The sequence below is a fragment of the Phyllopteryx taeniolatus genome, chromosome 5 (genome assembly GCF_024500385.1).
Source record: "Phyllopteryx taeniolatus isolate TA_2022b chromosome 5, UOR_Ptae_1.2, whole genome shotgun sequence".
Taxonomy (NCBI): Eukaryota; Metazoa; Chordata; class Actinopteri; order Syngnathiformes; family Syngnathidae; genus Phyllopteryx; species Phyllopteryx taeniolatus.
In genome coordinates this window covers 16,161,116-16,178,894 of record NC_084506.1, presented here as the reverse complement: position 1 = coordinate 16,178,894, position 17,779 = coordinate 16,161,116, and the positions used below count along the sequence as shown (strand labels likewise).

The following is a 17,779-nucleotide window of genomic DNA, read 5'->3' as shown; positions in this document are numbered from 1 at the left end:
GGAAATTATTCCACTGTCATTTACTTTCACTTTATATTCTATTTCTTTTTTAAGGCAAAATCTCAATCTTACCTGATTTATGCTTTTTTTACTTATTCATTTTTTATTACCCAGTAGTTACGTAACTTCCCTGTATGCTTGCATCACAGAGACAAACCATGCTCAGATTTTAGCTTATTTCACAAGACTTAAACTCAGTGGGCAAGCATTTTCTTTTTCTGTAGCTTTTGTCACAAGGTGACAGCATCACCCTGTAAACACCTTCCTGTTTCCGCTCCAAAACATTTCTCCAAAGGGTGAGTAGTATTACTTTATTTTAGTTTTATTATGCAGTGGTTAACCTGTCTTTATACTTGGAAAGCAGGTAAGAATGTTAACATGCCACTTAAAATGGAATATAATGTAAATGCATTAAAAAAGCAGGGTACTGAGGATTGTAACTTGAGGAACACCACTGCATTCACAAAAATGTTAGTTCCCATTTTTCTTCCATAATTCTTTTCGTCATATATTAATCCTTCAGAAATATTCATTTAGACTTCCAATTAGTTAATATGTTTTATTTTAGTAATTAAAGTCATTAAGTATAATAATAAATCCATAGAAAATTAACAAACTTTATTTTCACTGTTTCCACAAGAGAAAATACAAATATAAAAGCATGAGTAGATAAAAAAATAAAAATGAGAATGTCTTTAAACATTAAAAAAAAAAACATTACTAAAAAGAAAGTAACTGCTTTAAGGGATGTATGAAGTATGCTCTTTTAAAAAGTGACTTTCCATGCCAAAAGTGCCAACGACAATTCTTCTCATTGCATAAACCCTGCAAAAGTACAATCATTCAGACTTCCTATTAAGATTATTGTTACGTTAATGACACGATTTAATTTTTATTTTAATAAAGAATAACAACACTTTCACATGCTCTCAAACCCATTCTGTTTTTCCCGGCACTGTTTGCAAGTCATCATCGTCCTCCCTGCCTGCGTACATGTCAGCCAGCCTGCGAAAGCATGGTCCCCACAGGTCCAACTCAACTAAGTCCTGCTCCTCGTCCGAGTCGTTGGACTGGATGGAGCTGAGCGAAGTCGCCTGTGAGCCGAGCCCCTCGTAGTTGAACACCAGGAGCGAGTCATAAGGGGGCGCCGTGGGGTCGGTGTCTGCAGCGCACACCTTCTGGAAACAGGAATTAAGGTTAGGATGCATAAATAAACACCATGTATGTATCATTTTCATTCACTTCGTCAATGAATTTGTTGACGTCGTCATTGGCTCGACGGTTTAGGTGGACACTGTGAACACTCGGAAGAACATCTGTGCAGAAGACCGCAGGGCGCTGGTCCAGTCCTCTGTGCAGTTGTCCCAAGTCGTACTCCTGAAAAAAACCCAATAATAATAGGGTAATAGGCACAACCAACTTCTGCATTCAGCAAAACAAGTTGAAGCACTCCCTTCCGGCTTGGGTAAATGGCGACACAGTATAGCAGGAGAGTGGGACAACTACAAAAAATGTCTTCAAGATCTACCAAGATGACAATAACCGAAGTTTAGGTTTTCTTCGTGTCTATATGCAGTATATCAGCTCATATTTGTATAAATAAATTATATAAATGTATTTAACGTTTGTCCAAAGACACCAGCCATAAAAAAAACAAAATTTTAATGTAAGTTTGGGTTCAAACCAACATGTCAGCAACCTGTAGTTATGGTAGTTATTGCAGAATACGCAGAAAGTCTGCTAACCTGTTCTACTGGTTTGGTCACATGACGTTCTGTACATCGTGGATTACACCTGAGACCTGTGATGAACTTTGCAATCCTCAGAGATCATCAAACTTTGACCTTGTGCTCTGCCACATTCATAAGAGTTCTTCATGAAATTTGCCCAAAATGGTTGCTTCACATCATACTGACCGAGTCTTACCAGCATCCTGTTCAATTTTGGACATGGACCTTTCAGACCGTTTTGTGTATGACCTGTCATGTTTGGTATGTCCACTTAATTTTGAATGGATCGTTGAAACTAATGTCAAGAGATAATGATTTCAAACTTTCCAGGTGGCGCTACTGAGTGAGTTTTGTGGTGTTGCGTTTGGTCACCATTAAAATATGTATATCTTTACCAGGTTACACTCGCTTGCAAAGACTGATGAGTTTTCAGGCATGCTGAGGCTCCCCCAAAAAGCGATGAATTGGTCAGGTGTCATTAGTGTACCTAATAACGTGTCTGCACCTGATCGTCTTCGCCGCCTCCCTCGTCGTCATAGTAGAAGACGTTGTCTCTCGGCACGTCCTCAACCAGAGCAGCGTGGACATCTTTGTCACACCTGCCTCTCCTCCTCCTCACCAAAAGCAGCAGTAACAGCAGCACGACTGTTCCCAATGACAAAAAAGCAACATGAGCAAAGTTGAATGACACTCTTAACTCATAAATGATGACACATGCATCATCTTAAATCCTCCATAGGGTTAGAGACACAAAGAAAGCAAAGAGAATTATGCTTGTTTGGTTAGTATGCGGTATAGAAAATGGATGGATGGATGGCTAATATGCAGCTGATCCAGTTGAATTGTCTTCCGTCCATCCATTTTCTGAGCCGCTTCTCCTCACTAGGGTCGCGGGCTTGAATTGTCTTCTGTCTGCTAATTACAGCCTTGTTGTGCTTGTCAGCCGGCCTGCTCTGTTCCTAGTGTTGATTTTGACAGCGCTTTTTATTAGTTTTAGTCTTCCTCGGTAAATTTAATCGACTTAAAGCTAAAGTGTAAAGTTTGAATGTGTGACCACACAACCACACATTTAAACTATTTTTCAATTGCTAAAACACAAAACCCAATTTTCTGAACATAATGTTCAGTGCCCTGAACCCACTTATTGAATTTGTCACTCTTTTGGTTGAACCCTCAGCACTTTTTACCTAGTTAGAGACAACTTGTGAACATATTTTCACCCACTAAAACACATTTTGCATTCTGATGCACTTGTTAAGCCCAGGTATCAAAAGTGAAACTGAGTTAAAGTTGTTTTTGTTTTACAAACTGCATTCCCATTTGAACAATAAAGACTATTCCTACAGCTTTATGATCAGATCATTGTGTTTTCCTTTTTTCTATGTAGTGTATAATGACTGTGAGTGGTGTTTTTTTTTTTTTTTTTTGATTGACTCGGAATGCGATTTGACAACATTTGGTTTTGAGCACCGAGTCTGAGGTTTTGAAAATTGGATTTTGTGTTTACAGTATCGAGAAGACGATGGATTGTTTCAAGAAATGTCTCTTAGCGATTGAGAAAAACTAACTTTTGTTATTTGAAACATAATCACCTTTACCTTAGGCTACCTAACAGAAAATCTTAGTAACAATAACAACATTCCTGAAAATACTCAGTAGACCTACTCCTTATGAATATAGCAAATTTCACATTTGTATTATTAGACATGAAGTTCTCAAATACAATATTTTAACTTGTGATTATGAAAGACAGAGAGAAAAAGTTTTTTAAAATTTTCGTTTTTGTTAGTTTGACCATTTGTTAGCTTACAGGCTGCAGGATGACATAAGGTAATGGGACTGTATTACTTTTCATTCTGGGGCGTGGGAACTTTTGTATTGTGACATAAATGGAAAATAAACTTCAACTAATAAGATAAACTAAGAAGTTAAATTCAGACATTACAGCAGTACAGAGTAAAGCAGGACACAGCATTTTGTTTAAAGAAAAAAATAAGAAATACAGTAAAATTATTGGTATAATAAAAGTACATAGTGGAAAACTTCCAGTTGAGGGGACTCTGGCGCGACTTGCTGCCACTGCTGCTGTCCTTTTTTTGCTTTTGCCTTTTATTCGCCTTTTGTCTTTGGGCAGTGGAATTGCAACTTTTTCTCTTTTCTCTGTGCAAGCGACGACTTTTAGCCTGTTGGTGAACACTAGCCTACATGCGTGAACACGGCTATTAGCCTCGCAGCCTTTATGTAAAAAATGATTATTACAATTATTTTGATCGATATTGAAATCGGCGGCAGGTCTGGACTGCAGGAAGGCCAGTCTAATACCCGCACTCTTTTACTACGAAGCCACACTGTTGTAACACGTGCAGAATGTGGTTTTGTATTGTCTTGCTGAAATAAGCAGGGGCGTCCATGAAAAAGACGTTGCTTGGATGGCAGCATGTTTCTCCAAAACCTGTATGTACCTTTCAGCATTAATGGTGCCTTCACAGTTCCCCATGCCATTGGCAATAACACAGCCCCATACAATCACAGATGCTGGCTTTTGAACTTTGCGTCCATAACAATCCGGATGGTTCTTTTCCTCCATGGCCCGGAGAACACGACGTCCACAATTTCCAAAAACAATTTGAAATGTGGACTCGTCGGAACACAGAACACTTTTCCACTTTGTATCAGTCCATCTTAGATGAGCTCGGGCCCAGAGAAGCCGGCAGCGTTTCTGGGTGTTGTTGATAAATGGGTTTTGCTTTGCATAGTAGAGTTTCAAGTTGCACTTACGGATGTAGCGCAGAACTGTATTTACTGACATTGGTTTTCTGAAGTGTTCCTGAGCCCATGTGGTGATATCCTTTACACATTGATGTCGGTTTTTGATGCAGTGCCGCCTGAGGGATTGAAGGTCACGGGCATTCATTGTTGGTTTTCGGCCTTTCCGCTTACATGCACTGATTTCTCCAGATTCTTTGAACCTTTTGATGATATTATGGACCGTAGATGATGAAATCCCTAAATTCCTTGCAATTGTATGTTGAGGAACAGTCTCCTTAAACTGTTCAACTATTTTCTCATGCACTTGTTCACAAAGAGGTGAACCTTACCCCATCTTTGCTTGTGAATGACTGAGCAAATTAGGGAAGCTCCTTTTATACCCAATCATGGCACCCACCTGTTCCCAATCAGCCTGTTCACCTGTGGGATGTTCCAAACAGGTGTTTGATGAGCATTCCTCAACTTCCTCAGTCTTTTTTGGCACCTGTCCCAGCTTTTTTGGAACGTGTTAGAGCCATAAAATTCTAAGTTAATGATTATTTATCAGTTTGAACATTAAATATCTTGTCTTTGTAGTGTATTCAATTAAATATAGGTTGAACATGATTTGCAAATCATTGTATTCTGTTTTTATTTATGTTTAACACAATGTCCCAACTTCATTGGAATTGGGGTTGTATGTGCCCTGCGATTGGCTGGCGACCGGTTCAGGGTGTACCCCGCCTCTCGCCTGAAGATAGCTGGGATAGGCTCCAGCAGCCCGCGACCCTAGTGAGGAGAAGTGGTACAGAAAATGGATGGATATTGAAATCATGATTAATAAATGATAATTCATTGATTTCAAAACATAGTATTTATTCAACTACTAAAACTTCACTTTAAATCTAACTTAAAATAATGACCAGAAAATAAAATACTAACAAGTAAAAAAATAATATATAAAAATAATAGCGATTAAAAACAATAAATAAATAAACATTGGCATTATCCACAACTCTGGAACTGGACCACCTGTCATCCATCCATCCATCCATTTTCCGAGGCGCTTCTCCTCACTAGGGTCGCGGGCGTGCTGGAGCCTATCCCAGCTGTCATCGGGCAGGAGGCAGGGTACACCCTGAACTGGTTGCCAGCCAATCGCAGGGCACATACAAACAAACAACCATTCGCACTCACAGTCACACCTACGGGCAATTTAGAGTCTCCAATTTATGCATGTTTTTGGGATGTGGGAGGAAACCGGAGTGCCCGGAGAAAACCCACGCAGGCACGGGGAGAACATGCAAACTCCACACAGTCGGGGCCGAGGATTGAACCCGGGTCCTCAGAACTGTGAGGCTGACGCTCTAACCAGTCGGCCACTGTGCCGCTCACCTGTCATCCATGTTCACTTTTTTCAAAACCAGACTCAAAATTCACCAATTCAAGACTGAGTACTCCCTTTCCTGAAGCTATGATTCTACTGCCATATATATTGTATAATTATTTATTGTGTGTATGTATGTGTGTGTTCATCCATATTTGCATTGTTATTCCTTTTCTCTCTGTTTGATTCTATTTATTGTTAAGTGTGCTTGGGTTCTCTGAAAGGCGCGTCAAATAAAATGTATTATTAGTATTATTATTGCTCTTATGTAAACCAACTTTATTTTTTTTTAGCTTTTTTTGTTTACATAGGATAAAGTGGCACATACAAATTTTTTTTAAATATCTTTTTAGCAGCAGATTAAAAACAAACATTGAGTCTGGGTTAGTCTATTGTTTGAGGTTTGTGGTAGTGACCAGTTTCGATAAGAAGAACAAAAGAAAAGGATGTTTACATACTCAAAAGGCCAATAATTGTTCCCAGAGCAGATGTGGCCAAGGAGGGGAGGTGATGTAGTCCTTGAGGAGATTCTTGTGGCACAAAGCAGTTGATGACATCTCCTTGACACGGACAAACCTCCACATGGACAGAACTGTCCTGGTAGAGCATGTCAGCATCATAGACGCGCATCACCACCTGGTAGTCTCCAGGAGACAACACCCGTCTGGGAGACAACTTGGCCACATGGCCTGGGAGAGCACAATGATGAGCTGCTTCACTATTAATAATGTTTGAGTTTTAGAGGTACTGCGAAAAGTGGTACTTGTGGAGTTGATGCCAACAGTCCAGTTAATGCGGTGCTCCCCATGAAGCTCCACGGTGAAGGGTCCGGCATGACCCGGTCCATCCCGGTCCTCCAGGTCTAGCAGGGTGGGGGAGGGCTCCCTGTTACATAGCCTGACTTTCCTCTGTTTGATCACCGGACGGTGGTCATTCACATCTAATAAATTCACGAGCAGAGTGCCTGTCCCGGTAGCTGGCACTGTGTCTGTATACATGGATAGTATTACTGTTCAAAATCAGAAGGCTTCTTGCACCAACATTAGACATTCATTCCATTTTTTTTTATAATGCTTGTCCTCGTTAGGGTCACTGATGAGCTGGCGTCGATTGCTAGCATGGGTTTTGGTCAGTCGGTCAGTTGGTAGGGTTGTTTTCGGTAGGTCAGTAGGAAGTTTGGTTGGTTGGTAGGATGGGTTTAGGTTGGTCGGTCAGTCGGTAGGTAGGGTTAGTTTTGGAAGGTAGGTATATTGGTTGGTAGGGTCGGTCAAAGAAGGTGAATGTTGGTTGGTAGTCTCTCAGGGAAGCAAGACGATTACCATTGTCATAGGCCAAAACCAGCACAGTGTACTTGTTGTCTTTGACATGCGGAGACTCTCTGTCCATGTTGCCTTTCACTGTGATGGATCCTGTATCCTTATCAATATCCAACCACCTGGCAGAATCATTGTGGAGTGCGTATCTAACAGCAAGGACAACAACGGCTTCATTAACACACACATACACATGTACATTTAGGTTGGTAGGGATTGTTTTGCTTGGTAGGTAAGTAGGTTGGTAGTATTGTTTTGGGAAGTGCAGTGAGAGGAAACAGTATGTGAACCCTTTGGAATTGCTTAAATTTCTCCATAAATTGGTCATCAAATGTAGTCTGATCTTCATCTAAATAACAAAAATAAACAGTTTGCTTAAACTAATACCCATCCATCCATCCATCCATCCATTTTCTACCACTTATCCGAGGTCGGGTCGCGGGGGCAGTAGCTTCAGCAGGGACGCCCAGACTTCCCTCTCCCCAGCCACTTCATCCAGCTCTTCCGAGGGGATCCCGATGCGTTCCCAGGCCAGCCGAAGGATGTAGTCTCTCCAGCGTGTCCTGGGTCGTCCCCGTGGTCTCCTCCCGGTGGGACGTGCCCTTAACACCTCACCAGGGAGGCATCCAGGAGCAATCTGAATCAGATTCCCCAGCCACCTCATCTGGCTCTTCTCGATGTGAAGGAGCAGCGCCTCTACTCTGAGATCCTCTCGGATGACCGAGCTTCTCACCCTATCTCTAAGGGAGAGCCCAGACACCCTGCGGAGGAAACTCATTTCGGCCGCTTGTATCCTGGATCTTGTTCTTTCGGTCACGACCCACAGCTCGTGAGCATAGGTGAGGGTAGGAGCGTAGATTGACCGGTAAATCGAGAGCTTCGCCTTTCGGCTTAGCTCCTTCTTCACCCCAACGGATCGATACAAAGTCCGCATCACTGCAGACACTGCACCGATCCGCCTGTCGAAAGGGGGACCACCACCCCAGTCTACCAATCCAGAGGCACTGTCCCTGATGTCCGTGCAATGTTGCAGAGGCGTGTCAAACAGGACTGCCCCACAACATCCAGAGCCTTTAGGAACTCCGGGCGAATCTCATCCATCCCAGGGGCCTTGCCACCGAGGAGCTCTTTAACCACCTCGGTGACCTCAACCCCAGAAATAGGACAGCCCGCCTCAGAGAACCCAGACTCTGCTCCCTCATAGGAAGGCATGTCGGTGGAATTGAGGAGGTCTTCGAAGTATTTTCCCCACCGGCTCACAACGTCCCGGGTCGAGGTCAGCAGAGCCCCATCCCCACTATACACAGTGTTGGTGGTGCACTGCTTCCCCCTCCTGAGACGCCGGATGGTGGACCAGAATTTCATCGAAGCCGTCTTTCTCCATGGCCTCACCAAACTCCTCCCATGCCCGAGTTTTTGCTTCAGTGATCACCAAAGCTGCATTCCGCTTGGCCAGCTGGTACCCATCAGCTGCCTCAGGAGTCCCACAGGCCAAAAAGGCCCGATAGGCCTGCTTCTTCAGCTTGACGGCATCCCTCACCGTTGGTGTCCACCAACAGGTTCGGGGATTGCCGCCACGACAGGCACCAACCACCTTACGGCCACAGCTCCGGTCGGCTGCCTCAGCAATGGAGGCGCGGAACATGTTCCATTCGGACTCGATGTCCCCCGCCTCCCTCGGAACATGAGCAAAGTTCTGTCGGAGGTGGGTGGTGAAACTCCTTCTGACAGGGGATTCCGCCAGACGTTCCCAGCAGACCCTCACAATATGTTTGGGCCTGCCACGTCGGACCGGCATCTTCCCCCACCATCAGAGCCAACTCACCACCAGGTGGTGATCAGTTGACAGCTCCACCCCTCTCTTTACCCGAGTATCCAAGACATGCGGCTGCAAGTCTGATGACACGACCACAAAGTCGATCATCGAACTGCGACCTCGGGTGTCCTGGTGCCAAGTGCACGTGTGGACACCCTTATGCTTGAACATGGTGTTCGTTATGGACAAGCCGTGATGAGCACAGAAGTCCAATAACAGAACACCACTCGGGTTCTGATCGGGGGGCCGTTCCTCCCAATCACGCCCTTCCAGGTCTTACTGTCATTGCCCACGTGAGCATTGAAGTCCCCCAGCAGAACGATAAAGTCCCCAGCAGGAGTGCTCTCCAGCACCTCCTCCAATGACTCCAAAAAGGGTGGGTACTCTGAACTGCTCTTTGGTGCATAGGCACAAACAACAGACAGGACCCGTCCCTCCACCCAAAGGCGGAGGGAGGCTACCCTCTCATCCACTGGGGTGAACCCCAACGTACAGGCGCCGAGCTGGGGAGCAATAAGTATACCCACACCTGCTCGGCACCTCTCACCGTGGGCAACTCCAGAGTGGAAGAGAGTCCAACCCCTCTCGAGAGGACTGGTACCAGAGCCCAAGCTGTGCGTGGAGGCGAGTCCGACTATATCTAGTCGGAACTTCTCGACCTCACACACCAGCTCGGGCTCCTTCCCTGCCAGAGAGATGACATTCCATGTCCCTAGAGCCAGCTTCCGTAGCCGGGGATCAGATCGCCATGGTCCCCACCTTCGGCCACCGCCCAGCTCGCACTGCACCCGACCCCTATGGCCCCTCCCACAGGTGGTGAGCCCATGGGAAGGGGGACCCACGTTACCCTTTAGGGCTGTGCCCGGCCGGGCCCCATGGGTGCAGGCCCGGCCACCAGGCGCTCGCCTTCGAGCCCCACCTCCAGCCCTGGCTCCAGAGGGGGGCCGCGGTGACCCGCGTCCGGGCAAAGGAAACCTGAATCCATTAATTGTACTCGTCATAGGGGTTTTTGGAGCCGTGCTTTGTCTGGTCCCTCACCTAGGACCTGTTTGCCATGGGTGACCCTGCCAGGGGCATAAAGCCCCAGACAACTTAGCTCCTAGGATCATTGGGACACACAAACCCCTCCACCACGATAAGGTAACGGCTCAAGGAGGGAAACTAATACCACACAAACAATAATATGTTTTCGTATTTTTATAGAAAACAACGTAAAGATTCACAGGACAGAGAGGGATAAGTAAGTGAACCCTTGGATTTAGTAACTGGTAGACCACCCTTTGATAGTAATAATCTCAATCAAACATTTCCTGTAGTTGCAGATCAGACTTGCACAATGAGTAGGATGAATTTTGGATCATTCCTCTTCACAAAAATGTTGCAGTTCATCAAAATTCCTTGGATGTCTGGTGGCCCTTTCAATTGGGTTGAGGACAGTACTTTGACTGGGCCACTCCAGAACACATACTATTTTCTTCTTCTGCGGCCATTCTGCTGTTGATTTGCTTCTGTGTTTTGGATCATTGTCTTGTTGCAACACCCCTCCTCTTTTGAGTTTCAACTGCCTCAAGATCATCTGCAAAATATCTTGATAAACTTGATATCTTGATGATAGCAAGTTGTCGAGGCCCTGATTTAGAAAAACACGTGTATTGTCCATGTTTACATGGTTTGCTCTATAAAAATATGGAAACATATAATTGTTTGTGTGGTATTAGTTTAAGCAACTCTTTTTTTATTCTTGTGATTTGGATGACGATCAGACGACATTTGATGACCAATTAGTATCCAGAAATGTAAGAAATTCGAAAGGGGTTCACATACTTTTTCCTGCCACTGTAGGTAGGTTGTTAGGGTCGTTTTTGGAAGGTGGGTAGGGTCTCTTTTGTTTGGTACTTAAATAGGTAGGTTGGTGGGTAAGGATGGTAGGGTCAATTTGGGTAGATACTGTAGGTACTACTGTAGGTAGGTTTGTTTGTTTGTTTGTTGGTAGGCAGGTAGGTATGTTGGTAGGGTTGTTTTTGGAGGTTAGGTGGGTGGGATTAGTTTTGGTAGGTAAGTAGGGTCAGATTTGGTTGGTAGCTAGATATATGTAGGTAGGCAGGTTGATCTGTTGGTTGGGCCTGTTTTGGTTGCTAGGGTCGGTTTCAGTTGGTATGGCTGGTTTCAGTTGGTAGGTAGGTAGCTAGGTAGGTAGGTAGGTAAGTAGGTAGGTAGCTTAACATCACCTGACACGCTGGTGCTTTGCGGTGTCTGGGTCCTCGGCTCTGAGGTCTGCCACTGGACCCCCCTCTGGCGGGCCCTCCGAGATGATCCGGTAGATGAGCGTTGGTGTGAAAATAGGTGGCTCATTCTGGTCTAAGACCGTTACTGTGACTGTGGATGTGGAGGTGGACACAGGCGCACTAAACGGAGCGTCGTTTGTCACCACCAGCAGCAGTGTGACCACAGGCTCACGCTCAAAGTCCACAGCCTTGAAAGGGAAGGAAAGAGTAGAACAGAAAAAGTTTATTGATTAGCCTGGCAATGGGAAAATTCTGGCAGCAACATTACCTGTATACGTAGCAAAACAACAATATATATACGCTGATGTGCTTGCCAAACTGTACTTCAATGGACACGAAGTGAATGTGAACAGCAGCAATAGTCTGCAGCATTGCATTATTACCTTGGCTGTAGTGAGTATTCCCTCCATTTTCGAGGGTCCTGTTTCGACGCTGAAGTGGCCTCCGTGGTTGCCTTTGACAATTGCGTATTTGGTGTTGCCGTTGGGTGTTCCCAACTCGTCCTCGTCAGTCACCGTTAGCCTTAGCACCTCCCGGCCAACATCATTTTCAGGTGTCGAGGCAGACATCTTGCAGGGACATTTGAAAACCAAAAACAGTAACTAATGGTCGTAAGACCTAGTTAGTGGATACTTGGACTCACTGACGTGAAGGTGAATTGTGGGGCGTGATCATTGGTGTCAGTGATGCTGATGATGGCGGTACATGTGGTGCGGAGACCCTCCCCTGCCATGTCTGCAGCCTCCATGATCAGCTTGTACTTTGGCTGGGTCTACAATGCATACAGTATACCGTACGTACACAGCGGACACTTTCTTTATTGAGACCCTATACAAGAGCTGCATCAAAACATTCAGCGGTTGCCTGTAAACGCCTCTTTAAAAGGTGAATAGTTTTACTTTAGTTAAGTTTTAACCTCCACAACCAACCTAGATACCTTTCAAAACTAACCTGACAAACCTACCTTTTAATCTTTGTCGTCTACTGTGTTATTATTATTATTATTATGAATATGCAGTACGTAACTTTACGTAACTCTTTATGTGTACGACAGAATGGAATTTATGACAGCGGCAGTTTGACCCTGGAATAAATTTGTTATTTCCTATGGGAACACCTGTTTTGAAATTTAAAAACAAAAACAAATTTACTCTATAGCACATCAGAGTCATATATCAGTGCTGTATATTACCTTTGCCAAGAGCAAATGCTCCAGGACTTTCACACTATACTCTGTATATGTGGGGCATGGACACATCCCCAGTCAATTTTCTATAATGTGTCCCATTTGACTTAAAATGATACATTACAATAGATTTAACATTTGGATTAAATAGATACAAATGTAATAGTGAATTATGTTTGGCAGTTGCACCCATGGGGTCCGGCCGGGCACAGCCCGAAAGGGTAACGTGGGTCCCCCTTCCCATGGGCTCACCACCTGTGGGAGGGGCCATAGGGGTCGGGTGCAGTGTGAGCCGGGCGGTGGCCGAAGGCGGGGACCTTGGCGATCCGATCCCCGGCTACAGAAGCTGGCTCTAGGGACGTGGAATGTCACCTCTCTGGCAGGGAAGGAGCCCGAGCTGGTGTGTGAGGTCGAGAAGTTCCGACTCGATATAGTCGGAGTCGCCTCCACACACACCTGGGGCTCTGGTACCAGTCCTCTCGAGAGGGGTTGGACTCTCTTCCACTCTGGAGTTGCCCATGGTGAGAGGCGCCGAGCAGGTGTGGGTATACTTATTGCCCCCCGGCTCGGCGCCTGTACGTTGGGGTTCACCCCGGTGGACGAGAGGGTAGCCTCCCTCCGCCTTCGGGTGGGGGGACGGGTCCTGACTGTTGTTTGTGCCTATGCACCAAACAGCAGTTCAGAGTACCCACCCTTTTTGGAGTCCTTGGAGGGGGTGCTGGAGAGCGCTCCCGCTGGGGACTCCATTGTTCTGTTGGGGGACTTCAATGCTCACGTGGGCAATGACAGTGAGACCTGGAAGGGCGCGATTGGGAGGAACGGCCCCCCCGATCAGAACCCGAGCGGTGTTCTGTTATTGGACTTCTGTGCTCGTCACGGATTGTCCATAACGAACACCATGTTCAAGCATAAGGGTGTCCACACGTCCACTTGGCACCAGGACACCCTAGGTCGCAGTTCGATGATCGACTTTGTGGTCGTGTCATCGGACTTGCGGCCGCATGTCTTGGACACTCGGGTGAAGAGAGGGGCGGAGCTGTCAACTGATCACCACCTGGTGGTGAGTTGGCTCCGATGGTGGGGGAAGATGCCGGTCCGACGTGGCAGGCCCAAACGTATTGTGAGGGTCTGCTGGGAACGTCTGGCAGAATCCCCTGTCAGAAGGAGTTTCAACTCCCACCTCCGACAGAACTTTGCTCATGTTCCGGGGGAGGCGGGGGACATCGAGTCCGAGTGGACCATGTTCCGCGCCTCCATTGCTGAGGCGGCCGACCGGAGCTGTGGCCGTAAGGTGGTCGGTGCCTGTCGTGGCGGCAATCCGCGAACCCGTTGGTGGACACCAACGGTGAGGGATGCCGTCAAGCTGAAGAAGGAGTCCTATCGGGCCTTTTTGGCCTGTGGGACTCCTGAGGCAGCTGATGGGTACCGGCTGGCCAAGCGGAATGCAGCTCTGGTGGTCGCTGAAGCAAAAACCCGGGCATGGGAGGAGTTCGGTGAGGCCATGGAGAAAGACTTCCGGACGGCTTCGAGGAAATTCTGGTCCACCATCCGACGTCTCAGGAGAGGAAAGCAGTGCACCACCAACACTGTGTATAGTGGGGATGGGGCGCTGCTGACCTCGACTCGGGACGTTGTGAGTCGGTGGGGAGAATACTTCGAAGACCTCCTCAATTCCACCGACACGCCTTCCCATGGGGAAGCAGAGTGTGAGTTCTCTGAGGCGGGCTCTCCTATCTCTGGGTTTGAGGTCACCGAGGTAGTTAAAAAGCTCCTCGGTGGCAGGGCCCCGGGGGTGGATGAGATTCGCCCGGAGTTCCTAAAGGCTCTGGATGTTGTGGGGCTGTCCTGGTTGACACGCCTCTGCAACATCGCGTGGACATCGGGGACAGTGCCTCTGGATTGGCAGACTGGGGTGGTGGTCCCCCTTTTTAAGAAGGGGGACCGGAGGGTGTGTTCCAACTACAGGGGGATCACACTGCTCAGCCTCCCTGGTAAGGTCTATTCAGGGGTGCTGGAGAGGAGGGTCCGTCAGGAAGTCGAATCTCAGATTCAGGAGGAGCAGTGTGGTTTTCGTCCTGGCCGTGGAACAGTGGACCAGCTCTACACCCTCGGCAGGGTCCTCGAGGGTGCATGGGAGTTCGCCCAACCAGTCTACATGTGTTTTGTGGACTTGGAGAAGGCGTTCGACCGTGTCCCTCGGGGAGTCCTGTGGAGAGTGCTTCGGGAGTATGGGGTACCGAACCCCCTGATACGGGCTGTTCGGTCCCTGTACGACCGGAGTCAGAGTTTGGTCCGCATATCCGGCAGTAAGTCGAACTCGTTCCCGGTGAGGGTTGGACTCCGCCAAGGCTGCCCTTTGTCGCCGATTCTGTTCATAACTTTTATGGACAGAATTTCTAGGCGCAGCCGAGGCGTAGAGGGGGTCCGGTTTGGTGGCCTCAGTATTGCATCTCTGCTTTTTGCAGATGATGTGGTTCTGTTGGCTTCATCAAGCCGTGACCTCCAACTCTCATTGGAGCAGTTCGCAGCCGAGTGTGAAGCGGCTGGGATGAGAATCAGCACCTCCAAATCTGAGACCATGGTCCTCAGTCGGGAAAGGGTGGCATGCCATCTCCAGGTCGGGGATGAGATCCTGCCCCAAGTGGAGGAATTCAAGTATCTTGGGGTCTTGTTCACGAGTGAGGTTCCAATGAAAACTGAGCTTTGTGATCATTGTAAAGGCAGAATTTTGATACGGCTCTTGTAGCGGTTGTCGTTAGAGTACATCTTTAGCCGTACCTAACCAATTGGTCACTCTTGGAAAGAGAAACAACACTGTGGTTATTTTACCTCTCTGTCTAGCCCCTCTGCCATCGTGCTGATCAATCCGCTGACTGGATTGATGCTAAACATTTTGTCTTTGGGACTGGGAGGTATCTGAGTATTAAGTCGATAGCGAATGTCTGCATTGTCCGTATTGGGAGCGTCCTTGTCCACTGCTGTTATCCTCATGAATGACTCACCTGTGGAATAGGTTAGGTAATTTTTTAAATATTTTGTTGATTTTAGAGAGTCTTTCTCACCAATTTGTGCGCTTTCGCTGACGTTTCCATAAAAAGGCGTGCCAGTGCATTCCGGGGTGTTGTCGTTCTGATCCAGCACATTGATGACCAGCTCCATTGGTTCCTCGACCTTGGAGCCCTCGACCGTAGCGTGAGCCATTAGCTGAAATCGGCAGCACGTGACCATCAACAAAGCCATCCATTTTCTATAACTTGTTTCTCATTCGGGTCACGGGTGAGCTGAAGGCAAGAACAGCTGACTTTTGGGCGAGAGGCAGTGTACACCCTGGACCGGTCGCCAGCCAACTGCAGGACACGTACTGTATGTACAAACCAGCATCATTCAATCCTAAAGTTGGCTCATATGCTGAAAAGGTGAAGCTGATTTTGGTAGGTAGGTAGGTAGGTAGGTAGGTATGTAGATGGATATGTTGCTTGGGTCAGTTTTGGAAGGTAGCGAGGCAGACATTTAGTAGTTGGTTGGTAGAGTCATTTTTCTGGAAGTAGGTAGGTTGGATTGTAGGTAGAGAGGTAATGTACTGTAGGTAGGCAGGTAATATCAGAATCAGTCTGTTGGTAAATGGGTAGGTCGGTTGGGTTTGTTTTTGAAAGTAGGTAGGTCGGTAGGTTGGTAGGGAGGTTGGTAGGGTCGTTTTTTTTAGGTCTATAGGTTGGTGGGTAGGCAGGTAATGTCAGATTCTGTAGGTGGGAAGGTTGATTAGTAGGTAGGTAGGTTGGTTGGTAGGTAGGTAGGTAAGTAGGCAGATAAATTATTTTTAGCTTAGTTGTTATTTTGGAAGTTGGGTCGGAAGTTAGGTAGATAGGGTCAATTTTGGTAGGTAGTGTCCATCCATTCACACTCACACTCACAACTGCGGACAATTTAGAGTCTTCAGTGTGCCTAATATGAAGGATTTGGAGATGTGCGAGGAAGCCAGAACAAGCAAACTGCAAGGCCAGAGCTGAGATTCAATGCCGAATCTCAGTCTGTGAAGCAAACGTGCAAACCACTCTGGCTGCTGTGCTGGCCACAATCAACACACACAGCAAGTTAGACATTGAAGAGGGTTTGTACAGAGAAGTTTCCACTCACAACGTATCTGCTTATTTTCTCCCTGTCAAGTGGCTGAGTCACGTACAGAACGCCAGAGCGCCGATCCACGGTGAAGACGCCCTCGGGGGCCCGGTCGGCCCCGGGGCCTTCCACCCGGTAGGTGATGGCCACCCTTTCCTCGTTGCTCGATTTAATCTAGTGGAGAAGATTTAGTTTGACTTCCAAGCTCTTCTTTCCCAAATGACTTCATCATGTTCTACCTTAATCATGAACTTGGGGAATGGACCTCTGTCATTCTCTGGGACGTTAATGTCAGGGATAACCCATTCCCGTTTCATCCGTCTGAAACTCTGCCGGTCATGTGGTAAGAAATCATCTTAAATATCATTATCTGGCCGTAACATTGAGTACACCTGCACAATCATATGAGATTCAATACAAGAGCTGGATCAAACGTTTGACTGTTATTCAAACATAATAATCCCTTTTTGAAGGGCCTCAGCATGCCCGAAATCTTGGCAATATTTTCAAGTGTGTATCATTGTGAAAATGTATGCATTTTATGGGATGCCCAACATGACTTCCCTAAAGCGCACTTGGAAACTCACTAACTGAAAAATGCAAAATTACTCTTTGGTTTACCTGGACATGTTTACTTGCAGGTGGTTTCATGCCAGAATACGTGGTTGTGCTCCTGGAGCAAGGATGTAGACCTGCTGCCAACAAAAACTGACAAACGATCAACAATGCCTTAGTCTTAAAAGCCTCATGTATCTTTATGTCTGTTATACTTTACAGACAAAAGAAATACTCTCAAGGACAAATATGTGAGCTGAAGAACTATACAAAATTTAAGAAAGCCTAACCTGGCAAAGGAAAAAAAGAATCTCCATCGTCTTCTGGTTCTGTTATTATCTCCAGGTCTCATGTGAAGAAACCACAATTGTGCTCTTGGTTGTAGTGAAGTGTGTCCTGACGGCCACGACTATTGCTGCCGTTGCCTGATTGGAATCAGCCGACGTTTGGGGCAAAACAAAGACCAAGAACTAGAGGTGACCTCAAGCAGCTGAGCATGCAGGTGAGGGTTAGATGTGCATTTACTGTAAAGGGGACACATTGTGGGAGGAAAAAAAAAATGTAAACCCTTTGGAATTTCTTACATTTCTGTATTAATTGGTTATAAAATGTAATCTAATCATCTAATCAGAAGAATACAGGC

The 17,779-nt window shown here is 46.5% G+C and overlaps 1 protein-coding gene across 8 annotated transcripts; it reads right to left on the bottom strand.

The window, feature by feature from the left end:
* Positions 1-603: 603 nt before the first annotated feature.
* On the bottom strand, positions 604-17,572 carry LOC133477844 (B-cadherin-like). Of its 8 annotated transcripts, none has more exons than XM_061773077.1 (15): positions 17,427-17,572; positions 17,203-17,289; positions 16,821-16,910; positions 16,600-16,755; positions 15,528-15,669; positions 15,295-15,467; positions 11,923-12,051; positions 11,663-11,848; positions 11,223-11,467; positions 7,185-7,327; positions 6,629-6,853; positions 6,324-6,575; positions 2,236-2,375; positions 1,243-1,377; positions 604-1,178 (listed from the first exon to the last, which is right to left on the bottom strand). In XM_061773077.1, exons 1-15 carry the CDS (start codon positions 17,451-17,453, stop codon positions 930-932), a joined length of 2,379 nt encoding a protein of 792 aa, XP_061629061.1. In that variant the 5' UTR covers positions 17,454-17,572; the 3' UTR covers positions 604-929. The 8 variants fall into 8 exon arrangements, with proteins under 8 accessions (XP_061629061.1, XP_061629062.1, XP_061629063.1 ...); XM_061773078.1 differs by having other exon boundaries at positions 604-1,175; XM_061773079.1 differs by having other exon boundaries at positions 6,324-6,554.
* Between the last annotated feature and the right edge of the window lie 207 nt (positions 17,573-17,779).

What these genes read in the sequence shown, in the direction of transcription:
- LOC133477844 (XM_061773077.1), bottom strand. Translation starts at nt 17,453, where the DNA reads ATGGAGATTCTTTTTTTCCTTTGCCAG. An exon ending in GGTTTTGGCCTATGACAATG is followed by an intron (nt 6,854 to 7,184) that starts GTAATCGTCTTG and finishes CCATGTATACAG; the next exon opens with ACACAGTGCCAGCTACCGGG. An exon ending in AACAATTATTGGCCTTTTGA is followed by an intron (nt 2,376 to 6,323) that starts GTATGTAAACAT and finishes CATTGGGAACAG; the next exon opens with TCGTGCTGCTGTTACTGCTG.